The sequence below is a fragment of the Camarhynchus parvulus genome, chromosome 3 (assembly GCF_901933205.1).
Source record: "Camarhynchus parvulus chromosome 3, STF_HiC, whole genome shotgun sequence".
In the NCBI taxonomy this organism is placed as follows: Eukaryota; Metazoa; Chordata; class Aves; order Passeriformes; family Thraupidae; genus Camarhynchus; species Camarhynchus parvulus.
Window position 1 is genome coordinate 51,057,187 of NC_044573.1, and position 26,924 is coordinate 51,084,110.

Sequence of the window (26,924 nt, forward strand, 5' to 3'; positions counted from 1 at the left end):
AACACATGAATTTTGGTACTTTCACAAGAAAATTACACTTTGTAAAACAAATACTTTTTGAAAACCACATAGAGTAGTTTGATTAAAGCCTTTAAATTTAAAATTCTATTTGGAAAGCTTATATTTAACTGCTGAAATGAAGTAACTTTTCTGGCAACATTCTGTGTCTTAGAAAGTTGGCAGCAATCTAAAAAATATGGAAATGCTGCCTGCATGATTAAAATTTTCTTTGCACGCACAATGAAAAATAACTGCCATTCAGAGATTGTTTTTAAATCTTTTGGCAAAATAAAGGCTGCAGGTTAGTATCATGCAGTGTTCCTGTTTTTGTTCTCTAAGGATAACCTGAGATTTCCTTATGTGCAAACAGTAAGCCTATTCAGAAGCTGTAAATCCACCTGTTGTAACTGTTAGAGGGCTGTTTGCTTTACTGATTTTTGTTAGGAAACCTGAGGGCTCTGGTACTCTAACATCTTTGAAAAGAGTTCTTTGAATTGAAATACGCTGCTTACACTGAAAATTCCAGTAAATCCGTAGGTCACCAGGCGGGTCGAGGTAGGGCTCAGATACTTTGAAAGATGTAATGAACTGTGGTGAAATAACCTCACAAGAGGGGAGATGACTCTGATCTACAGCACCCTTATAAAGCATGCATTACTTTACCAGTTCAGCTGTGTTGAATCTTGGCACAGGCTTAGGGGCTGGGTCTTTCAGATGCTAAGGGGAAAAATATCTGTTGCTGTTCCTTCACGGCATTGTAGCTGTGTTTATTTTTAACCTTGCTGGAGAAGATGTTGGGATGTTGGTGGTTTTTCTAAGCATTTTGTGACTGAAGATTCACAGCTACTTATTCATAATATTTCTCTCTCCCCAAGAATGTGTGTTCTCTTTCACATGCTGCTTTTAGCATTTGTTATGTTAGAAGCTGCAGATTTGTAAAACAAAGTGTAAGTTGTTTCTTTTTAAATTGTACTTGACTTCGTTTAAATCAGCAGGTTCTTTTTGTGTTTGCAGAATTGCTAAGGTCTAATAAAGTAATTAATGTATTTTTCCAACATTTTTCAGATGAAAAAGCAATTTGGTGATAATGAAGCAATTACTCAGGAAATTGTTGGCTCTGCTCATGTGGAGAATTATGCCTTGAAAATGTTTTTGTATGCTGACAATGAAGACAGAGCTGGGCAATTTCATAAGTAGGTGAAAATCTTCTTTTTCTTATCTGAAGATACTGGTCAGGGAATGTGAATATCCAAACTCTTTAATTTGAATGGAAGCAAAAATTGAGATTTAATACATTCTTTTCTCTTCTGGAAAACTCAATTTGTTACTGCTTATAGGTCTCTAGTATCGCACATTAACTGGTATCCTCCTCCTTATGTTCCTTAGGGAGTTGCTTACCTGCTGGCAAGCCTTCTAAAACCGCATGCTAATATTGTGCTTTATTTTATCAAGCATGTTATAGTTTCTATTGACCAATGATAGTAGAATAGTTCTGATGATCCATTATATGATTTGGTTTACAGCAATTACTATGGAATGTTCATGTATTTTTCTAAGCTAATACAGGATTTCTGATGACCTACAAATTCCAAGCTAGAAACTAAGTGCAGAACACGTAACCAGTTTTAAAAAATGCTGAATATTTTCTGCATAGTAGTTAGGCTACTAATCAATATTGCTAGATTTAAATGTTGTGAAGCAGCTTCTGTAACATCAGATTAAAAGAGAAAAAAAAGCGATGTTTGGCTTGAAATAAACCAGTATGATCTAAGATTACAATGCATAAAATGTGAGTGACATTGAGAGTGACATTGCCAAGTTAGCAAAATGCTTTCTTTTTTGCAGAAACATGATAAAGTCCTTTTATACTGCAAGTCTCCTGATAGATGTTCTAACAGTATTTGGGGAGCTCTCTGAAGAGGTAAGTGTCAGGCATATGAGTGTATTATCCGATTGCTTTTCCAAGCACAGACATCGCTTTTATACGTCATGAATATGAATTTCAAAGAACAGCGTAGCCAAACTCTTGTTAGAAAGCCATAAAGAATCATGCTAAGTATTTAAAATAAATTGTAGATTTATATAGAAATATTAGACATCTGTTAGAAGATGCTTTGTGACAAGTATCAATTAGAAACTGGAAGTTTAATTTTTACTGTGGGACACATAGCATTACATTGAGCAAGTGGGAATGCTTATAGGGAGAAAAGTAATGCAAGGTTCCTAGCTTTGTCCGCCTTCACTTTTTTCCATGTCCTGCTTGAAATTCACAGGCATGGCATCCTGTATGTAAATCCCCAATCTGGTAAGTGTGCCTAAAGTGCAGTTGTACTTGCTCAGTTTAAAATGCAGTTGTTGTGGCTACTTTCATTTGTAAATATTGGAAAGAAGGTAAGGCATGGTCCTCATAGTGATGCACTTCTGGAATACTATAGGATGTAAGTGTAGATACTAAAGATAGATCTTACCCAAGAGAAATGCTTGGTGAGGAGTTCTTGCAAGATTCTCCATCTTCCGTAGCCTGAGACTCCACCAAAATATTCATCTTATTGAGAGGCACAAAATAAGTTTGCTTTTTGATGTGTTCTCTTAAAACTGTCTGCTCTGAGCCCTGACATCCTTTACTAGATCCAGTAGTAACATTTCCTAGAGCCAGAGAGTGAATGCATATTTGCACATTGAATTGGACTGAAAAAAATCATCTTAGGACAGTGCACTGATCGATTGACTCCTTAGAGTACCTGAAGCAATCCTGCTTTGAAGATGGAAGAAATTGTTACAAATATCAGTGCAGAATGCTAGCAGTGGTACATTTTCTGTTGTGTGTTGGGGTTTTTTGTTGTTGATGCTAAAAGGACAGAAATGCTTTGTAATTGGAAAGAAGCAGAATTCTCTCATTTTGTTTAATTGGTGAATACCGATGGTAAAAGGGAGTGTACAAGAAATACAGAAAATATTTGCTCCTCTGTATAGCATCATTACATTTCAACAGTTTGTTTATCCATTCTCATGTAAAGGGATGATGGGAGAAGTATGACTTGACTGTTTGAGACGCTTGCAGAAGTTTTTTTCAGCCTAAGTTACATTTAGCCTGACACCTGCTTATAGAGCATGACATCTATTTTTAGACCACCTGCCTATTTTTTCAATGGGTAGTTGAAATTGCCTTCATATGTGGACTATCAACTATTAAAAGGCTTTTAAAGCAATAGCAGAAGGCATAGAAAGCAGATATTTGACACCTAGAATCAGAAAATGGATGTTGACCATGATATGTATGTTTTTAAATGGCAAGTGGTTGATTATTGGGTAGTATGAATGGATTGTGTGACAGATGAAGAGTGGTTGTTCTATATCTCCAGATTAGAACTAGGCAAAAGGATTTTCTGGAAGGTTTGGTTTTACAAGACACAGCTTAGATCAGAGCGGTAGGAAACTCTGCAATAGCAGTGTTCTTTTCGTTTACCTCAGGAGTAGCATTCATTCAGTAGGGCAGCCTTCTCAAAAGGGAGAGCAGTGCATGTTAAAAACAAACCAAACCAACAGCATTTCACTTCTCAGTTCTGGAATGATAAGCTTTGCAGTTGGGATGCAGGACAGACATCAAACACTTTGTTTCATTCTCCTCTCTCCATCCATCATCTTGGTGCCAGGGTTGGGGGTGCTTGGGCTGTCCTTTAGTATGCCCTCCCAAGGGCACCACTAGATGGCCAAGGACCTCAGCTGTGTCCTGAGGTGGGTGCACTGGAGCTGGTTTTATCCAGCACGGGGCAGCCCTGGCCTGTCCTCACAGACACCGCTCGTGCCGTGCTGAGTTGCCAGCACCTGGGATGGACCCCTGATACAACTGCAGCTTCACACTTTGTCAATAAATAATTGCCATATTAGAGGGGAGATGTACAGGCTCTTAAATATTGCATAATAATCTTTCCTAAAAGTAGCATATGCTGGGTGTGTGTTTTCTGTATTTTGTGGCTTCTAGAGTGTTTGTTAAAAATGAAGGAATTTAATCTGTAACACTGACTGACCAGAAATTATTATTAAAACAAAGTTTAACAGAAAGCCATGTTTTCCAATTGCACCTTTTCTTTTTGAGGTAGAGTGAATGCATTTTAATAAATATGTCATCAGAATAAGCTGTTTTTCTAAAGAACATCTTGTTTTAAAAAATGAAGACCATATCTTTCTCTTGGATTGTGTGGGCATCCTGGGTGATACAATGTACGAAATTTGAGCAAGGGAGCTTGCTGGAGATACCTTTTGTATTTTGTCTCTCTACCCTGTTCTAGATGACAGTGCAATAGGCTTTGTGAAGTACAGTATTGAATTTCAGTTTAATAATTTTGTAGAAACTTTGGATTTAATGTTCAAATTAATTTTTAATTTTTTAAAATAAAAAAATAATGTTTAAAATTTTGGCATTGGTGTGAACCGTGGTCTCCCAGCCTGCATTGTTCATTTGGGCAAATTATTCCACTCATCCTTCCACATTTCTAATGTTTATATTCAGCCTTGATCCTTGATTTATATTACCTCATAACTGTCAGAACTGGTTGTTTCCCATGCAACTGTTGGCAAAACAGTTGATTTGCATAATCAGTTTAATATTTCTTGCATCAATTGACAGCTCTTCCTGGATTAAACACTATTGTAACTGCCCAGGAGAGACAATGTGGCCAATCTTCCTTTCATGTTTTGACATGCTAAAAGTTGTACTTAGGAACAGTAAAGTATATTTTAAAAAACAAAATGGAAAATCTTAATGTCATGGAATATTACAAACAAATCACACTAATCTGGAGTTATGTCAGCCTTTCTGTATTCATGCTTTTAAATTAAATCTTGAATTTTAAAATAATATAATTAGAAGAAATTCCATATTTCTGATAATCAGCAGTAGCATTTAAAGTTTCAAGTATTTAAATCTAAAGTAAATAATCATCAAAGTTTATGGAGATAGGAAGCTTTCTTCATTATTTCATGTCAGTAATTACTACACAGTGCTATGTCTTTCGTACTAGTTTTTCTTTGTATCATTTATTTCCTTTTCCTGATATGCTGCACTGATTGAAGAGCTCCACATTTTGCTTTCATGCTGAGATCTTGTTAGAGGTGTTATTTTAATTATTTTTTGTAATTCACCTATTAATTTTAGGTGTTTATCTTTAAAAGGGTATCAAATGACAGCAGAGAAAGTGGAAAAGATTTCTGTATTTCTGTTTTAAATGCATTAATTTGCAGAAGTGAGTGGTTAAAATGGCTGGCCTTTTCCCTCCCCCAGAACGCCCAGCACAGGAAGTACGCCAGGTGGAAGGCAGCGTACATTCATAACTGCTTAAAGAACGGAGAGACTCCTCAGCCTGGCCCCATTGGAATGGAGGGAGAGAGTTTTGGTATGTGTTTCCCTTTTCTTTTTAAGAGAGAGTGATGCTGTGCTAAGGTGAAGTGGTGGTATGCACAGTTCTTCAGGGAGCACCCCTCAGGAAGCACAGCTTCCCAGCTTGATGTTCCATTCACAATGAGCTGCCTTCTTTTCAGCTTCTCCTGCTGTTATTTTTATTGGACCTTACTGTGTGATTGACTTATTTAATAAAATATTCTTTTCCTTGTTGTGGAGATTATTATTTTGAATACTGCTACTCTCTAAGAAGGCATTGTCAGCTTTGGGCCAGAACCATACATTTCTTTAACGCTAACCTCTTTTAAATCTGTTCTGTAAAGTTATGATCCCTTTGCCAGTTTATCCTCTCTCAGAAGCTTAGTAGGAGTTAAAAGTGGACTGATGGCAAGTGAATTCAACTTCAAAGCAAAGACCTGCTTGTGACACAACTCCTTTCTCCCTGTGTAATAATATCAGTTTCAAAACGGGTTTATGGTCTACTTTTACTGAGTTGGATTTTCTGCCTCTTCCTCACTGATCTTTCTTTTCCTTGCTTCCCCTGGCTACCTGAGCTCCCTGTACAGGATTCCTTGAGGTTCCCACTTTATCTAACAGTTAAGGAGATGATTTCCAAGGACATCCACTTAACCAAACTGAATGTGTGTCAGAACAAGTTGTTTTGCTTTAGATAGGGATCAGTTTCATTTGTTTTGGTAGTGAGCAGTTTCTTTGCTTTTCTCCTCAATGCAGATTGAATACAAATTTCAAAGGTTGATCTCTTATGAGATAGGATGTCATTGGAATGGATATTTTCATGATGCAGATTAAAACAGACTAATTCTGCACAATGACAACCCCTGTGTATCGTTCTTCACATACCTAGTGGAGCAGCTGAGACCATCAAATAGTTTGTTATTTTCTTCTGAGCTGGCACATGAGACTTTGTGGCTTGTCAATTAAGTTGATGCTAATTTATCTCTTAAGCTTAGATTTAGTAATAAAAATTTTTCCAACTTAAATGAGTCAATAAACAAATCTACAGTGTGAAAAGGAAAGATCTACCTTGTAGAGTATCTATCTGACCTGTAGAGCCACCTTATAGGGGTGGCTACATAAAGTTTTCTGATTGTATATATAAATATAGATGACCAGTGTGTTTATACTTGTGCACACATGTGAAATGTAAATTAATATAAAGTAATATAAATATTGCTTTTAATAAGTTACGAGTAGGCTTGTAATTTTCTGCTTAGTACTTTTGTTTTAATCATGTCAAAACATTAGAAAACTAGTTTCTTCTCTGGTTCTCAATCTTTTCATCATGTAATCTCACATTTTGATGCATCTTCACATTGTCATTTATATGTCCTGGACAGTGTTACATTAAAAAAAAAAGGATATGATCATGATTTTTTTTTAAGGAGAATGTGTACCGAACATCTATTTCAGTTTATTATTATCTTTATAGTGTCTAATAAGCTGGGTGGCAAATATAATTTATTTGCAATTTCCTGGATAAAATACTATTTATATATTAGTGCTCCAGCAACACTGCAACATAAGTAAATTCAAATATTTGTGAACAAATACTGAGCATGATAGTTTTATATCCAAGCTACTTGTTTGTTCTTGTTATTATGTTTTCTTAACCTAAAGGCACCCTACAGACTTAAACACTGGCATGGGTATCTTACCCACTGAAATGTGCTCCAGTGTAGGCACAGCTGTATTTGAAGTGAAGCATTAGCAAACTAATTTCTTCTTCAACATACAATCTTTTCCAAGGCAGTTTCCTTAGCTGTCCATGCAGCTGTAGCCAGAGATACTTATGATGCAACTCCAACTACAACCATCACTTCATCTTTGTCAAATTACAGCAGAGTAATGATTTAATGGAGAATTCAACATGTGAGAGAAAAATCTCTTGTTATATTGAATGTAATGAATAGTTCAGTTAAATATTTTCAGCTTTAAATGAGTGCTCTTTTAGTGGTCTGGCTCATAGGGTGGTAAAGCTGACCTGAGTATGTGAAGCGAACTATAAATTTTAAACAAGTGCAAAAATAGAATTTCTAAGTAAACATTACAAAGTTTTTGCTAAAAATCCATGTGTGCAACTTGTAGAAGCTAATTATTTCTCAATAGAGCAACAAATAGGCTCTTTCTTCGTTTTTATTAATGCACAGAAGTAACTGACTTGCTCAAGGCTACAAAAGAAACTGTTGTAGGAAGGAAAGCAGAATTCAGGCTTTCCTCAAATCTTTGTTATTCATTGCAGTTCATTACAGGTGGTAATGGGAATTGGTGAGGACTTTTGCTTTCATTACCAGGTTATGTCTACATGCATCTTAAAAGGGACACAAATGCTGAGTGAATCAAAATTTTAACATCCTTTTTGACAGGGAGCCTGCAAGATCTGTAACTTGACAATATGTTTTTTGTTTGTTTATTTTGTTGTTGAATTGTATTTCATGTAGAGAGATTATTTCTCACACTCCTAATTTTCTAAGAAATGAAATGAAAAATACATGTTGATGTTTATTTTTTTATGGTTAGCTCCATGGTGTAGGTGTCCATAATGTCTCACATAATCAAGACGAAAATTTTATGCAAATTAATTTTTATGAGAAGAATTGTACGAAAGAGTTTCAGTTCCTCTTTGTGCATCATAAGAAGAAAAGCAGTATTGTTTGAATGTATGACTGGACCTTCCCCATTCCTTTCTGCTTGCTCATTTTCTTCCTCCCCTCGCATGTGGAAAAAGTCTGAAAGTCTGTTTAAACAGAGTGAAACTAGGTCTCTGTAGCTTGACAAATTACCATTTTTTTCCAAAGTGTTTTTTTTTTTGTGATTCTTGAAAACCATACTGTAACTCTTGAAGATGTTTTTACAGTACATAGGCATGCTTTATGCAGTTCTGCTGTTAGATTTATGGACACTTTTGTCAGGATGCCACCATGGAAACCTTAAAAGACATGCTTAATTCATTAATGCAGTTGGAATACAAGTCCTAGAATATGCATAAACGTTACTTAGCATTAGCCCTAGGTCATCCAACAAGGTTTTACACCAATGGGAAAAAAAAATGGAAATAGAAAAAAGTTCCTAAATAGCCATACTATAGCCATAGTAAATACATTCAATTTAATCACCTTCATTGCAATATAAAATATGTAGGCTACATTTCCATTTCAGAATTTCAGAAAACCTTAATAGTTCCAACTAGTAAAAAGAACAGTGTGGGAAATGTTGATGGATTTTTGAGTTCTTTTCTCAGTGTTGTGGAATAAAGTACATGTTTGGTTTGTTTTTTAAAAGCAGTGTTCAAATAGAACCTTACATCGTTAATCTTTTGGCAACATGTCAAGAAAAAGAGAAATAACTCAGCAGAATGAGACAAATAAAAAAATGTATATTGATTATAATTCTCTGAACTCATGAAAAACAGGAGTCCAGAGAACTGGAGGAGTTTGGACTCCTTAAAAAAATTTTGCTAATATTATATTTAGTGCCCTGAGCTGCTGAAATTAAATCATGCTTGGTGCTTCCTTACACTAGAAAAGGGAATGCCATTAAGCCTTGAGAATCTTCTATTTATGTAAAAGTACCTTTGGATGGTTGGTTGTGGGGCTGCACTGATGATTTCACAAAATCTTGCCTTCAGTAAATGAATAATTTTAAAAAACACAAACAGGTGGTCTGGGTATTCTGTAGCTCTGCAGAAAATTTAAAGAACTCGTGAATTCTTTATGCTGGGATTCAAGCACAAAAGCTGATGAGGTTCCAAGACAAAAAATCTCATCTGGAGCTGAAATGAAATGTAAAACAATTGTGTCACTGTTTCACAGCCTAGTTTCAGCATTTTTAAGGAATTTTTTAAATTGTAAGGAACTTTGAATTGTAGGTTATTACTGCTGCATGAGGAAATAATTTTCTAATTTTGTAGCCTTCTTTCTCATTCCCTGGAAAAGATTTTTTTTTTCAATTATGTTTTGGACATTCTAACCATAGAATTTAAAACCTCTGTTGACTTAAATGTTCTTTTATAGCAGCCTGAAATACTTCTATCTGGCAGTACTGTTAAAAACTATTCGCAAATACTGAGAGTGGATATCTTAAAATGTTTCTAATACTTTAGTCTTTGATAAAGAATATTTTAAATATTTGCTTTGCTGAAAGAATAGTTACAATGCTTTTATGATATTTGGGCACTTTAAAGACTAAGGAGAGTTAACTTAAACAAAACTACTTTTATGTTTAATACAGTTCTAACATTATCCAGTTGCACAATGAGTAAATCAAACAGTTGAGCTTAATCTTTTGATACATAAACCTGATTAAAATGTAGATTGCCCATTTGTGAATTTGCCTCTTGCAGGGACTGTTATTACTGGTGGTTAGCACTTCTAACACTTTTTTTTGGTTGTTTTTAACATTGCCAGACTTTAACCCTTTGAGTTCATGTCCTCTGTGGCCAGTGTTGGCCACAGCATTGCACTGTTACAGGAGTGAGTAGAGACCCTGAACTGTGCAGTGAGGAAGTTGGAAGCTGAAACTGGGAATGGCTTGGAGAGAAAATTGGAGCAGTGCAAGAGGGACACAAGTATGTGGCAAAGGGTTGCAGATATGGGATATGTAATCCTAGTGCAGAGAAGGAAATCGCAGTATGCCTTGAGAACCAGATTAGGGCAACAGGAAGCTGCAACGGGCAGAATAAAGGAATAAATGCATTTACAGCTTAAATATGGGCATGAATTTACAGGTAATTTCTCATAGCTGAGATAGTAAGCACAGTGGAAGCACATTTTTTCTCACTGCCTCATGCTCAACAGTTGGTTAGTAATTTTTGCAACAGCTTTCCCTAAATCCTAGCTTCAAGCAGACGCACAGCTTGGAAACTCCAACTTTATGGCTACAATTTGCCCAAGCTGTAAATAATTGGTAACAGTGTTGCAAGTAATGTTCGGCAGCCTCACCTTCAGACTGCATGATGAGTGTTGTGTGTAACTATTTCATTCATTTTATGTAAAGTAAGCCTCTGGTTTTGGTCATTATTTTTTCTGAAACTATTTTGTAATTTTTTTTTTTTTAGTTGACACCAAAACCAGTGAAAAATACAGCATTCAAACAATAGTTTCCTATCATTGCATTATTATTTACAAGATAGCATATGCAATGTTTACTCTTGAATCTCATCTTCTTTTTGCCAGTTTCAGACATTTAATTTTATTTCCACACATGTTAGCCACACAGTATTGCAGTATGAGTTACTAACAAAAAATACAGCAAAAGAAAAACCTGGCACCTTAAGATGTTTTTTGTCTTCCAGAAACCTGTCAGGTGTTCATTTGCATGTGTTAGAAATTGTGCCATAAACCAGAGTGTATTTATTAAAGTCCACTAAAAATGCTCTAATAACAATACTTTATTTTACTCTGCGCTATAGCCTTTTTATTAGTAAATTGTATTGTAAATTAGAAGGTATTTAGACATTTTTCCTAAAGATAGCATGTGAATTTTTTTCTGGGAGATAGAAGGACTTATATGGGAAACAATTCAGATATTTATAATAGTAATATTTTTAATAGCAGACCATTTAATTATTAAGCAGCAGAAGTGTTTGCATAACTCATAGTCTTGTGTGGTTGAAGATCAGTGTGGATCTCTTTTGCTAGCTCTACACACATACAAGTTTTGTCCTCCCTTATTTCTTTGTTCCCTTTCAAGCACTGGCTGTTAAATAAGCAATTCCCAAAACTGCCTGTTCTTTCTGACATTATTGATACAGCTGAATGCATACACAGTAAATGAAAATCAGTTTTTTTGAATTGAACTTAATTCAAATGAAGGAGCAGGAATCAACCATTTATTCTGAATTGACTGGATCCTTAGCCTTTAAATCAGTATTAAATAAAGTAGATCAGAACCTTAGAACATGACTAGGTTGAAAAATATGTAGGTTCTTTGTACATGCTGTCGGATATATTGAACCTTATTCTTACCGATCATTATGTATTCTAACTGTTCTAGATGCAATTATGACTTGGCTAAGCTGCATTTAGTTTCTTGTTTGGTATTACTTTCCCAAAGTTCCTCTTGGTTCTTATTTATTTGTGGTTTGATTTGGGGTAAAAGAATTGGCACTGTCTAGCCTTTTATGAAGAGTTTGTAAGGCAAACTCTTTTTTCCATATTCTGGTTCATGTATATGTTAAAATGTAGATTACTGCCTATTTGTAATAACTTGTTCCACTTCTATGGGTGCAGAATACAAAGGTGTAACAAATTGTTCTAATGAGACAGCTTATATTCAGACAAGTAACTAAATGATTCCTCAAGTTGAACAGAAGAGATCTTTGAAAGTATGTGAGTGTCTAGATCTTTGTTGTATGGTATGTTGCATTTTACCTTTTCAAATCAACCCCATGTGGTTTGGGTTGATGTTTTATGTCCCACTGTGTGGTGGTAATATTTTTAGCAATAAAAATTTGAAAGGAGGTGTTAAGGAAAGCCAAAGTTTTAAAGTGTTTATACGTAGTAGTTGCAGTAATTCCTATTTTGTATCGTTTTAGCAGATGCTGAAAGGGAAGAAGCAGGGTCATCTTCTGTCCATAGTGGAACAGCTCCATCATCATCATCTACATATGAAGCTACCAACGTACCAACTAGTAATTACACTGGCATACATATACCACCAGGTGCCCATGCACCTGCCAACACTCCAGCTGAAGTACCTCATAACACAGGTATCTCCAGATCACACCTGAGAAATCCATGCCTTCAATGGGAGATGAATTTTTGCCCAAATTCTAGTCCATCACATAGAAAGTAAAATAACACATTATTGTATGGCAAAAGCATCTTCATAAGCTAAGATTGTAAAAATGCCATTGGAAATATTTTTAATGTTTTCTTGAAATATGTATATCATAGTTTGGAGCACTTTTACAGAATATATATATATGTTCCTAGACAGCAGATGTTGCAGAAATAACTTTATGCTAGTCTGGTATGTTCTGGACATATTGCAAAAATACAGTTTTCGATCAAAACAAATGAGTGTACCTAAAATGGGAACGCAAGTACAAGAATGCTTCATCTGTTCTGATTTTTTGCTGACTTTTAAAGTCAATAAATAAAAATAATCAAAGGCCTTTTTTTGCATTGATTTGCAGGAGTGACAAGTAACACCATTCAGCCTGCTCCTCAGAATATTCCTCTGGTTGATCCTTCCCTTTACAGTGCGCAGTCTGCAGGTAAGCTTGTGGCATTTGTATTGTTGTACGTGGACATACTGTCTCCTCTGTGTCTCCCCTGCACTGAAGGAAGAAGTTTGAGAAATATTGTCACTATTATCTGAACGCTATTCCAGAATTTTAAAAAGAGTGGACAATACCTAAGCATTGTGTTGCTAAGATGTTAGTAGCTTCTGAAAGCTGCTACAAAATAGTGTTGTCTGTCTGACTGCTTTGAACTAATGAGCTAGCATTGCCTAAGGTTTTTTATTATTTATGTTGTTGCTTCTCAGGTGAGGTTCTGATATACTTTGCAAAGCCTATATTCCCAATAGCCTTGCCAAATTGTATTTTTTGTAATTAATATACATTCCCTTTACTTAAAAATTATTCTACAGGGTCAGCATGTAAGTTACTTATTAATTTCACAAAATAATTCATAAAACATTCAAGTTGCAGTTTTGTGCAGAATAATAGTGTGTGCTTCCTGACTGGAAGTAGCACTTGTGCTAAATGAAACAATCAGTTTGTAAGGTACTGCTAATGATGTTATTTTGATGTACCATTTATTCAAGGCTTTTATCTTCTAGGATTTCATCTGTCTTTGATGTTGAAATCACTGATAACCTATATCATATGTATTTTATGTCTGCTTGCATATCCCATGCTTTGAAGTGTACACATAAGGGGTAGCCCTGGGGAAACCATGGCTTTTGGAAGAGTAGTAACTGACAATAAAGCTGGAATCATCCTAGATTTTCATTTGAACACTCATGTACATATGGTACATGAGTACATATAGACACAGAGTTAACTGTTTTCTAAGAATTTTTCTGTCCATGGAAAAGAGAAAAGAGTGAAAAAAACCCCATAAATTACATCTCTTTTTAATAATCAGATTTTTTTTTGGCAATATAATGTGGATGTTGAATGAGGAGGAGGTCTAGGAGGCCTACAGCTTATCCTCATCAGGATATACTCTCATTAGTATACAATATTACACGTAATTGCTATGTTAAGTTCTAGTACTAACCACAGTAAAACATTGCCTGTTATGACTACAAAGTTTAGGTAGGTATGTTCTTGTATTTTATAACTTAGAGATATTTAGTTACTTCATTATGTTGTTGAAGACTGTTAAAATAGCTGTTCTGAAAAAGCATTTTTGCTTCAATCAAATGCTATAGTAGGAATTCATTGTTCAATTTGTTTTTAATCTGCTGGCATAAAGTATGCTTAAAGATATTTCCATTCTAATATATTAGAAATCCATTTTTACAGAAGAAATAAAAATAGCAAAATTTGCCATTGATAGAGACATACTAATCTTTAGTATTCTCCTGAAGAGCAAAAGGTACTCCAGGTGCTACAGTTTTTCTGGCATATTACTGTAATCACAGAATCACAGGATAGTCTGAGCTGGAAGGGACCCAGAAGGATTAAGTCCAACTCTGAAGTGAATGGCCTATACAAGGCTCAAACCCACAACCTTGGCATTATTAACACCATGCTCTGGCCAGCTGAGCTGGCACTGATGTCTCATGTGGCAGTAACTAATTTTATTGAAAACAGCACCTCAGACCCGTAACTGTAACATTTAAACGTGGTGATAGTTTTTGAGTTTTGGGGACTGCTGTGGGGGTTTTGGTAGCTCCTCAATTGAAATGGCTCAAAGCTTTACTTAAGCCTTACCCATAATAACTGCTAGTTGGAAGGCAAATTTTGTGATGTTTGGAAACAAAGCTTTCATGTTTAACTAACTTATCACAATCTTCTAGACAGTCATTGTACCAGTTTTTTTTGGTAACTACTCTAAAAATTTTAATCATCATTGTTTCTTGGTTTGAATGTTTGTTTCTGGTTGTCAAAAATGTCATCATTTTGATTGAAACATAATTTTTTAAATTAAGTTGAAGACATTCCATTATTCATATCAGAATAGTATGATTGCATTGCTCCCTTTTACCAGCTACGTGAGATAACCTGGTTTAATAAGTACGTAAATAAGAAGGAATTAAGTGTGTTTATGGGAATGTGTAATAAGTAATATTGTGTAATTCAAAGATTAAGACCCCTGCTAAGCACCATGATAAATTTCTTAACTTGATCTAACCTGTGTATTTGCATGCCTGTGTTCCTCCTCTGCACACCTCTGTGGTGTCACTACAAGTTTGGGTCTTGTAACAGCTCAAAGTGTCACATTCTTATGAGGGAGTGCTACAAAAGTGCAGGCGAAGAAATGATAAAGGTCATACAGGTTCTTGGTTTGAAAGCTTAGAAAACACACTGTCAGTTATGCAGGAGTCTCAGAGGGCACAGGGGATGTGTCAGCAGAGGTACAGATAGTTTTCTTTGCATGTGTGGAGTTAAGCTTGAGAGCAGTTGGAAAGTGTTTGTCCTTGCCTGTCATTGTCTTGTGCATTCTTCCCATGCTGCTGAGTCCTTTCTATGCCAACAGTGGCCTTGTTCTCTAACCCACAAGTAGATTGAGAAATGCCTGTATGTGTTAATGGATGTACAAAACTGTGGGACCCATGAGCCCTCTCCAGTTCCTGAGCTGCAATATACATATCCTTGCTGCGTATTGAGGTGTGTACCACTCCTGTGGAACTGAGGTTTCCTTTGCATGAGAAGGAGGGATCAGTGTTGCCCTCCATCCAACAGATCCACAGAGCTAGCACAGTGCAAGGTACATTTGTTGCATGATTTAGACACGATGTCTATGTCCATGCTAACAAATTATACAGGCTTGCAGATATTTGGCACAGAGAGCAGCTGGCACAGAACCTCTCACATCCATATTATTAAACTTTTAAACCTAGACAAGGTACCTTGTTAAGACTGCTCGTATTGAATGGTCTGTAGCTTGCTCTGACCACAAGTCATGCCCAGGAATTGTTTGGGAAAGTGCTAGTTTTCATGAGCCAAAGCCATACTGGAATCTGTTCCAGCAGTTTGACACTGCAGATAGTCAAGTTTCAGTGCTGAGACGCCTTCCTTGGCAGTGTTGAATGTGGTAGTATAGGCATAGCCAAACAGGATATTCCACATATTCCTGCAAGACTCTTTCTTGTAGTAAGATCAAATGTATATTTTGAAGATAAATTACATGTTTTCTTTGCTTCCCGTAACATGGGAGAAGCCATTTGTTTAAAGCTGTTATGGGAGAAAAACTTTTGGTGGAGAGGAGTAGAATATTTTATCAAAGAAAGATTAAGTTAAAGGAATAGTGTTCTTTGATTTTTAGTTAGCATAAATCTTTCAATAGTTGTCCTGTCCTGTGGGAAAAGGTTTCAGAATTTAACACTGACTTTTGAAAGTGTCAAAGCTTTTTCATTTAAGCATGGGTTAATGTGTCTGACAACAGAATGTAGAATTATGCAGCCACTTCATGTACGTGTGTGTGCACTTCTTTGGTGTAGTTGTCTTAAAAAATTTATTACACCTAGATTTTACTAACACTAGAGGCATTCATAGTTGTGCTACATAGATTTTATAAGATCTTCTTATGTTGCCATATGGTCCCTTCCACAGGTGGCATAGTATAAAGAAGGCATTTGTCCATTGTAGTTGTGTGTATAATGTTTGATATTCTACACACAAAGTAGAAATAATAATCTGACATTGAATATGTTTTCATGATCTTAAAAAGAAATCCTTGAGTACTTATATTTCAAATATTTCAAGTGATTTAATGGGAAAAAAGAGTATCTTGTTTCAAAAACCATTTGTTACATTCTCCATCACTGTTTTTGTGCACCAGTTTGTATGATTGAAATGTTCTTAAATCATCTGCCTTATATTTGGGCATTGTAAAAAGGGAAAAAAATCTGAAGGGTAGAAAAGGATACCAGGGAGAAATAGATGTATTTATGTAAAATGCACATTACTTTCATTCTAAAACTCTTTTTTTCCAAAATGATTTCAGCAGCTCTAATCAAATCAGTTTCACTTTGTGTTTCTCTAAAACTGAGAGAATCATGCTTGTTGTTACAGATTCCATGTTCCTGTCATGTTTCAGTAATATAACTACAGTCCTAATAATTTCAGATTAACACAGGAAGCAAGCTTGTTTCAGAATAAATACAGTTTACCTTTTGTATCTCAGTGTTGTTGGGCTTTTTTAGAGCCAAAAATCACTGGGTACTTGAGGTTGGAAAGGACTTCAGGAGGTGGTCTGGTCCAACCCTTCTGCTCAAGGAAGGGTCATTGTTGGGGTACCTGTTGGTGATTCCCCGACTTCTGGGACTCTGTCTGGGCCCTCCCAGGGGGTTCCCCTGTCGGGGGAGACCCTCGTAGAGTGATCTTGTGTCAGGAAAGAGAGATGCACTGGATCTTTTCGGTGTCCAGGTTCTTGTTTATTGTTATCTTATCTAGAGTTTATCTTATTTATCTTCAGGTTCTTGTTTATCTTATCTTATCTTATCTAGAGTTTTGCACACTGTCCACACAAGGCTCAGCGCACTGGACAAGCACTGCAAAAATGGCTACAATCTATGATTACAAGGTCTTTTAAGACTAAGCTATCCAATTAAGAACTGACACCTAGATTATTTCGCTTTTTAACCCAATAACTGATCCCCAAAGCCTGCAATGCAGACTTTTCCACCTAATTACAAAATGCCATCCAAACCCATTAAGAAGGAGGAAGAAAAAACATGACAAAGAAGCCCAGGATGACACTCTGTGCCCTCCATCTTGCTTCCATCCACTACATACTAAAAATCCTAAAACCTAAATTTCCCACCTAAGTGATACATCTACACTACTCTCTACAATCTGCTTCACACTCTAGTGGATTCTAGTGTATTCTGGAGTTTAGGAAACTTTCTCCATGAATGAGGGTCAAAGTCAGTGTTCTCCTGGGGGTCCGGGCACCCCAGAGCAGACAGGGAAATATTCCTGGTGCCCTGGGTTTCCACAGGTCATGTAAAACCAGTCACTCAGGACCATGTCCTTTTTGTCTCCCCCTGCTCATGCACTCTCCCTGTGGTTTAATTTCCTGCACTGAAGAAGTTTGAGAAAAAATGTCACTGCTAGTTCTAAAAATAGGTTTTGAATCTCTCCAGGGACAGACACCACAACCTCTCTGAGCAACCTGTCCCAGACCTTGATCACCCTCAGAGTAAAAACTGTTTCCTGATGTTCACACAGGACCCTCCTGTGTTTCAGCCTCTGGTCTTGTCACTGGGCATCACTAAAAAAGCCTGTCTCTGTCCTTTTAGTACTCTCCCTTCAGGTGTTTATGTACTTGATATAAGATCCCCCTGAGCCCTCTCTTCTCTAGGCTGAACAATCCCAGCTTTCTTGGGCGCTTCTCATGCTCCATTCCCTTAGTCATCTTTGTTGCCCTTTGCTGGACTGTCTCCAGTATGTGAGTCTGTCGCTCTTGTGCTGAGGAACCCAGAACTGGACAAGGCACTCAGGATATGGCTGAAAGGGGCAGGATCACTTCCATCCACATGCTGGCAGTGCTCTTCCTAATGCAGGACAGGATGCCATTGTCACTCTCCGGCACAAGGGTGGATCACTGGCTCATGGGCAAATCTGTGTCCACCAGGACTCCCAGGGCATTTCCTCCAAAACTGCTTAATCTTTGAATATGTAAATTGAAGTAGGTTACTAACTTTTGTGGTTATACCTTTGATGTAAGTACAGTCATTGCAGTTAAGTTTTACATTATTTGTAAAACTTCAGAACACAGAGCTGGTTTGTTTCTATTTTGCTTTTTCATTGTGAGGTGTTGACTTCAATAGGAGCTCAGGCTACTGAGCACATCAAAAGATCAACCCTCTTACTCTATAAACTTTGGTTTATAAATTTAAAACTAATAATTTTTTCCCTCAAGTTGTGTCATAATAGCATCTGAGGTAGATTTCATAATAAATAAGGCGTTATGCCAGCAAAACATTAATAGAGCTCATACTGTAAAAATAAGATTAGACGGGTGAATTTAGGCTTGCTTCCAATAAATTATTTGAATACTGGACTGATGCCCTGGCCAGTTTTTAAAGAATGATTTTGTAGTTTCTTTTGGCATCATAGCATAAAGCTACTTTGAGGGAAACTTGGTCTTTTTAATTTCTTAAAGATGTTCAGAAATGTGGTCGCAGATTGACCCCAGCTGCTTTTTAGTCTGTGACTTTCCTGAGGTTACAGAATATCCGAGGTGTGTGCCTGTGTTTATGCACTCCCTCACATGTATTTACTCACATGTATATGTATTTTAAGAGATTTAATGTGGCTTCCCTTACTAAGCATGAAATTAATATACATTGCAATCATAATGAGTCCACCAAGTTTTTATGTCCCTCAATGGTTATATTTATTTATTGAAAGGAAAATAAGTGGAGTTTTAGAGTATATTTTAAAAATTGATAAAATTAATCTTCAGTGTGCTTACCTTTCAGATTTTATTTGGGTAGGGTTGTTCAGCAGACAAGTTTAATTTTTAATGCTCCCAGGTTTTCTTTTTCATTTGTTCGAAAGCTGTTCTTAAATAGTAAGATTGGGGGAAGGAAAAGCAAATGTAATAGACATTTTTTTCATAAGAATAGAGATTCTTTAGTAAACATTCTCACAGTATTGCTAACAACAGTTCTATTTTGAAAGAAAGGATTCAGCTAATAGAAATTGCGCTATAAAAATGGCTTTAAGTATGTTCATGTAGTTGCTTAAGAGTAAAATGTACTTAGAGAGCTAAATCTTTGTTTAACTAAATTTTATGTAAAATATATAGTGCATTTAAAAGCATGTTTTCTCTTAATCTGTGAAATCTATTCAGTGCTTATATCATACTGTGTGGGAAGTTATTAAATATATGCATAATGTTTAGTGGTTTATATAATTATTTATCTGTGCCCATAAAAATCTATCATTTACAAGTTGTTTTGAAAGAACCTGAGTAAAGATTTTATAATTTGTCCATATTTGGATATATATAAATTTGTCCATTATTGGAGTGGCATGGGGTTAGCCTTAAAATTCACAGTGAATTGGGGGTAGAAGGAGGTACAGCAACACAGTTATGCTGTATTTTACACCCACATCAGTGATACTATTCACATATAAAGTCTTCTGCCATTTAGGGCTTAAGTCCCTACTATGTCTTCTCCAAGACTGAATGCATGTGTTTGAGCACCACAGAATTCTGAAAGTTTTAACTTACTTCAAGAGAACTCTGATTAATAATAACATACTATGGTTTATACTGTATTATGGGAATATTTTTTGCTAGTGTTCTCCAATGTTACAAAAATGGGCACATTTCATGACATCAATCTTGTTTTCAGTCATCTTACATAAAATTGGAAACAAAAATTATTTGGAAAAACAGAAACATAAAATGTGTGAAAACATGCCAGTGAGAACTGCTTCTACATTCTGAAAAGTTATTCCAGTTGAGAAGGAACAGTTTCTAACTGTTTATTATTTCTGAAGAAAGCAGAGTAATTATGCTGTAAACACAAAAAGCACTGTCCTTCTTTCTTGCAGGTTGTAACATGATTACAGCTAACTTAATGTCATATAAAAGCTCTTTTTTGCTGTCTTAGATGAAGAGCAGATCTTTCTCAAAGGTATTGGCTTACTTTTGAAAGGCACTGGGTCATGCAAATACCAGTGTTTAGAAAGGTCCTCACATTTTTCAATAGCAAAGAAGTTAAGCTTTATATGAATGGAAAGAAAAGAGAGCAGAACAGAAGAAATACTGTGCCTTGGTCTTTCTAATACTACCACAAATATTAGCCTGGTTTTCATAATATTACCACAAACACCAGTAAAACATAAAAATCGTAAGAAAGGAAGCTTAAGTCAGATTTCCTTTGTAGTAACTTTGTAATACTTATGTTTTTGCAGGAGAAGTCCGTTTGACTCCAGAGGACTTTGCCAGAGCTCAAAAATATTGCAAATATGCTGGCAGTGCGTTGCAGTATGAAGATGTGAGCACTGCTGTGCAAAATCTACAGAAGGCCCTCAAGTTACTCATTACAGGCAGAGAATGAAGCTTTAATCCAACAGATTCATGTCTTTCGCCTAAAGAACTAACAGTTTATTACTGTACCTATTAGGGAAGTGGAGTTACACAGAAATTCTCAATCCCATCACTCATGACTATGAAACCACTGTTTCAGTGTCAGATTAGCAATTAATGGTGCAGTAGGAATCTCTGTTTTCATTTTAAAGACAGTGGAGCTTGAAACATGAATGCAGTGGCTTGATGTATGCAAAATATTAAAGAATGTACTGTGAACACCACTCAAGAGTCAGAATTCACTTTGCAGTATTTGGATTATCAGAATTGGAAAATGCTCACTGTAAAAAACTTGAGAATTAGTATGTTTTGTTAAAATTCTTACTCCTGTTTTATTATTGCAAACAATTATTTAATGGGTATAATACCTTTAAAATGGTAACTAAGATTAGTGCTTTCCTTCTGAAATGGGAGTCTGAATGTGAGAGAGCTGACAGGTCCACACTGGGAAGGACTTTTCTATACATAAATTATTTCTGTATTTGTATTATCTGAGACATAAGTCTAAGTTGAGGGAGTCTTGAGGACATTTGTATTTCATTTGAAAATGTTCTGGAAAAAACATCTCTTGATACCTCAGAGGGAGTAATTTTGATGGTGTTCCAATTTAATCCCCCACAGGTGTATGGACTACTACATGTATTCTTGATTATTGGTTCTTGCTCCTTCTGTGTGAACACTTAAAATTTTATATATCTGTATGGGTAATTAAGAGAAAATACTAATATTTATCAACAATGATCCCAAAACTGGAGGCAGAGATTCTAAATAATTTGAACTTTCAGGAAGACTTGCTGAAAGAACAAAACTGTTCCATCTTTGTAAGAGGCTGGAAAAAAGCTCATTCTTCAGTCATTAAAACACTATAGGTTTGTCTCTGGTATTAGTGTCATAGAGCTTTGTATTTCCAACTAATATTTTTCCTGTCTGCTTTGTTGTGAAGACTTTTGGACTTGGGATTTAATTAAAATATCTTGGAAGCTGAATTTTGAGTCTTTATGAGGTCTACCACTGCAATTATAGAGCTCTTGATTGTTAAAAATCCCCCCATGCTGTTTAAAAGAAAGAATATGCAGTCTTTTAACTGACATGACATAATAATTGAGTACACCATAAAGCATGTCTGATATATGTAATAATTTTAATGACATTTTATCTGATCTCTCTGTCTTTCCAAGCTGCTGGATCAAATCCATGTTATCTATAGCTGCACTGCTTTGGAGTGACTAAAATAAGTCTTATAGTCAAAGCAAAAAGAAAGGAAAAGAAAATGAAACATAAGCATGCATTAAAGTTTAGCTGGTTGTATCCCTTAAAGTGTGTAGTGTCTTTGACAACAGATTTCACACAGGTAATATGAAACTTAAAAATGTATGCTTAAGCACTTTAGTTGACTGAGACTTAAAAGATAAAATGTGGTATTTTTTGTGTTGCTTTCTGATATGGTATAGCATGCTAATCTGGACAGTGACTTGGGTTAGATTTTAATCATCTGGGAAAATTTAGAATAAAACTATCTGAAACTTTTTTGACAATAATGCTGTACAGAGCTGAGCAGTAAGTCTATTTAGTACAGTGTTTCATGCAAGATAGATCTCTCACTTCAGTATCAAACTGAATTACTGCCAAGTCTTCTGCATATATAGTTGTTGGTTTACACTGTAGCATTGCTATAAAATATATGTAGCATTGCTATAAAATAGTCAAAAGTTTCTTTCATTTCAGGATCAAACTACTATTTTTTAAAACCAGCTTCAGTCCCCAGAAGTCGTAGGAAAAAAATCAGTTTTCCTATTTCTATTTATAAAATAATAAAATGAACTTTGGGGCTTTTGTATTACATGCAAAAATAAGTAAGCTATGATATAATATTGTATTGATTTGAGGCTTTTGAAATAAAGTTGTTGGGGTTTTTTGTAATTGAATGATCTGAAATGGAATACATAACTACGCTTGAAAATGAAAACTTAAGTATTTCTTTAAGTGTATAAAATATTTTCTGTTGGCCATGATTATATTGTACCTTTTGGTTCCTCTATGAAACCAGGGAATCATCAGTAAAAAAGTGATAAGCAATGTAAAAGCCAAAAGTAATTTGTGTGAATGATCATTTGCACATTTGCTATCTTTCTTCCACCTAGAAAGAAATTAAAGTAAATGTTTCTGAGGGGAATGAGATGAAAACTTAGGTAATACAAAAGTTTAAGAATTTCTTAAAGAAGCTAGCAAGATATTCTTTCTGAAAATAAATCAGTGTTAAAAGATTTACTATATAAAATTTCATGGTAAAATGGAACATATGCTAATACCAACCTTCAGACCACAATACCTGACATAACCTATTGAATTTATTTTCCATAAAATTATTTTGCTGTAATCATTTATTTCTTAATTGAGAAGTTTTGTAACAGCTCATAAAACCATGTTTTAAAGCACATCTTTAAGCTGCTAATTTTTGATGTAACAGACTGAACATTTATCATCTAAACTGATGCCTAAAGTAAATTATAGCAAAGCATTTCCGTTCCATTAAGTATAGCCTCTGGGACAGCTTTAAATACAGGAGATAGCCCAAAAGTACAAACCACTGTTGCAGAACAGTTCAAACAGTGTACATATTTGAAAATGTCAGGAGAATGTAGGTACATAGGCTATAACTATTCCAAATTGGAATTTGTGACAGGCACTGAAATTTATGGCCCCATTGTTAAATGTTGTGTGAGTTTTTAAGTGTTGACTGATTCATTTACAGGCATTCTGAGTGATCAAGTATCAACACATAGCTTCTCTCAACTGCTTCCCCACACAAGTTCAGTATTAAATAGAGTGCTGATTTTGTTCCATGCTGCAGTTAACAACTCTCCTTTTCAGTCTGACTGCCACCTACATACTTGTTGGCCATTCTTTGGATTAGGAGTTCTCAGTCTAATAAGTCTTGCTTAAGAAGGGAGAAGGAGGCCTCTGTCAGATTTTTATCAGGTATACCATGTTCAGTTTTGCTACTTATGTAAGTGTCATGGTTTGACACTGGCACAATGCCAGTGCCCCCATGAAAATACACCTTCCCTAGTGTCTGCTGTGAGATGTGACCAGGAATAAGCAAAGCAGCCTACTTAGGAATAGGGGAAAAAAAGTTTAACTACAAAAGAAAAGGACACACACACACACATGGAAAATGAAAACTTCACAAAAGCATTTCCTCCTCCCCCTACCACATTTCCAATACATCTGTCTCCCAAATTTCACCATCATTCCATCATCACCCTGTAAATACTCAATTCTCCGTCTGTCAAGAGGAGGAGTCCTTCTTGCGCCTCTTCCTTCTGGTGACCTCTTCCTTTTCATGTCCAGTGCTCTGACCACGGACCAGGGCTGCTTCTAGGGTTGTGCTTTTTAAGGGTGCTTTGTCTCCTAAAAAGGGCACAGTCTCACTTTCGGGACATCCTGTCCCCCCCATATTTTCTACCCCCTGGGGCCAGGGGGTCTCCAACACTGAACCCTCTCAGTTCTGAGCCATCGCCTCCCCCCTGGATGCAGCCTCTGTGTCGTGAGGAAGCACGGTTCTGTCCATGGCTGTACAAAAAGAGTCCAGCAACCAGCTACTCCATCATCTCTTTCCAGCCTCTTCTTTACTCTCTCAGCCTCACTCACTGCTCAGACTGTTATCACTTGCTCATTTCCTCTTTATCTTCCACTCTATCTCCGCTCCAGAAAAGGTCAATGCTCTGTGAGGTCTTCATCGTCCAAAAAGGGGTTAAAAGCTCCTACACGCGGCCAGGCTTCTTCTCCACTGCAACCCCACCCCTTCCCCCTCCTTCCCCACAGGCCGATATCAGCTTCAAGGCCACAGGCCCGTGCACCATGCCGGCTTCTCTCTCTCGTCTCCCGGGGGCAGGGGGGTGGGCCCAAATCCCCTCGGGGCTTCTCTATCTCTCTGTCTCTCCTGAGAGGGCTGCCCAATTCCTCCTGGTGCCCCCCCTTTCCATCTTCAGGAGGATCAGGCCTACCTCTCCCGGGCGCATGGCTTTCCCCTCCTCCGCCCAGCTCAAAGCCGGGCAGGGGAGGTCTTGACTCTTCCCTGACCAGAACTCCAAGAGAGCGGTCCCGGAGGAAAACTGCTTTAACCCCTGTGTTCTCAGAGGCGTATCCAATGCCTCAGTGGCCGGACCAGCTGCCAGTATTCACATCTAAACACTTACTGGTCTGACCACAGCATTCCCAGAAAACCCACTTCCTCAAACCACGACAGTAAGCTAGAATTTTAGTCAACCTGTTGAGCGTTTGTTACTTAAAAGGTTTTATGTTTTTGCAGTTCTTTGTATTTTCATTTCTCTCCAAGCAAAGTTCCATATTATACTTCAGGATTCCTACAGAAGTCTTTAAAAAGTGCATTGCAGAGGAGGTCATCCTTTATGAAAAGGTGAAGATCTTTTCAAATTAGTTGGATTTACTAATACTGGAAGCAGTGTTCTCAAATTTTTGAAGTAATTTCAGGTGGAATATTTAACAGTGTCCTTTGTAAGTGAAGTTTAAGAAGCACAAGCCTAAGTATGATCACATTCCAGAATGTGATTGTAACAGTAGTATTTGAGACTGTACAATACTGACCTATGAGAAACTAACAGCAGAGAAACTTCTTGCCTGAAGCAGAATTGTGGGGAGGAGGTGTTTTGTGTGCAGACATATCAGTGTAATACATGTAATACATGCAATATAATGCATGTAAATTCAATGGTGAGCTATAGGAATGCCTTTCAAAAAACAATTATTACCTTGTTTGCAAATATTGGGAAAATGTTAGGTACAAATATATAAGTACTGCTGTCAAAGGCTGTTCTCAATGTGAGATTTTAGATGTACTAGCATAGGGCCAAAAGTTAGCATTTAATTGTTTGGCATTCCAAATGAATGATCTTTGGTTTTCTTCTTTTTCATGTCAGCTTTAAAATAGGAGCGCATTACAAAAAGAATGAGAACACACATTCAGAGGAAGTTAAATTTACAAAAGATCAAATGTCGTTTCTGTTATTGTAAAGTCTTTGTGCTAATGTTTTGGTTGAGATTGGAAAATGCCCATGCTTATATAAAGTGTAATTCTTGCGTACTTTTACAGTATCCTTTGTCGTGCGGTTTATGGAATTAGAGCCTGAGCCAGGATATCTGGGCTAGGAAAACCTAGACTTTTATGCCAAGTTTCTAAACCACCAAACCATCCTGGTGCTGACAGCAACCATTTTTCACAATCACCTCAGTATCTATTTTTAAACACTGGAATTTTAACCAAGTTTGTTGGGAAAAGGAGCAATACTTTTTTCTTACTGCATCATCACCTTTCAATGCACAGCTGTAGTAACAAGAGAACTGGACAAAACATGAATTTCCATTAGATATTTCACTATCAATCAAGAAAAGAGTATTAGTGCTGCCAGCAGAGCTCTCCTTGGCTTACAAGAGTATTGGAACAGTCTGATTATAGACACTGTTGTAATGCCCTAAATGATCTCAGAATAGGAAACTTATTTATAAGAGCATTGAAAACAAACTTGAAAGAGGGAAGGCATATGCCAGGGGAGAAAAAGAAATCACATTCTTCACAGAATGAGAGTGGGCACAGAAGTGATTGCAGAAGAAGTTCTTAAAATCCCACATGGAATGGAAACAGGACAATTACTTTAATGAGGTTGTCTAATTTCTTTAGAACTTTGAAAGTGATGAGAAAAAATGCTGGCTCTTAAGGCAGAAGATTACAGGGGGATAGAAGAGGTAGAAAGGAGCACTAGAATGACAGGGGAAAAAAACCATAACTTTTTTTTAATGCAGTCTGGAACAAATGTAACTTTACAGCCCAGGAGAAAGTTAACCTAGTTGACAAAACAGCAGAATGTAAAGTTGAGCTATAAACGGGAAGCAACAAAAATGCAAGTTGACAGCATTCTGAAAATGGAGAGTAGATCCTCTCATCCTAAGAATCTATGCTTATTAAATATGTCATATTTATTAAGTAATTAAAATTGACTTGATGTACCCTTTTGGAGAACTTGGGAGATTGCATAAGTTACTGCCTAGTATCTGCAAAAAACTACAGGGGTCTGTTTGCCTTAAAATGCTATCTACTGATTTTGTGCTTTCCTTCCTGTTTTGATTTGCCTCCCCATTTTCAGTGTCTGTGTTCAATCTGTGGTGTTCCCATAGCTGGGAGGAGGTTGCTGTAGTTTAACACAATGCTGAGTCTGCTGTAGTTTAATACAGTGCTAAGTCTGAGTGATAGCCTGCATGTT

The 26,924-nt window shown here is 36.5% G+C and overlaps 1 protein-coding gene across 2 annotated transcripts in view; it reads left to right on the forward strand.

The window, feature by feature from the left end:
- The window catches only part of VTA1 (vesicle trafficking 1), a 38,844-nt gene extending 16,115 nt beyond the window's left edge, over positions 1–22,729 (forward strand). Inside the window, exons 3-8 of one of the 2 annotated variants that reach the window (XM_030944832.1) lie at positions 1,066–1,193; positions 1,846–1,921; positions 5,282–5,393; positions 11,952–12,125; positions 12,555–12,635; positions 20,472–22,729. In XM_030944832.1, coding sequence (XP_030800692.1) covers positions 1,066–1,193; positions 1,846–1,921; positions 5,282–5,393; positions 11,952–12,125; positions 12,555–12,635; positions 20,472–20,617 — 717 coding nt within the window. In that variant the 3' untranslated portion in view covers positions 20,618–22,729. The remainder of the gene's footprint in view (positions 1–1,065; positions 1,194–1,845; positions 1,922–5,281; positions 5,394–11,951; positions 12,126–12,554; positions 12,636–20,471) is intronic. The other variant, XM_030944833.1, reaches the window with a different exon arrangement.
- Positions 22,730–26,924: the final 4,195 nt, after the last annotated feature.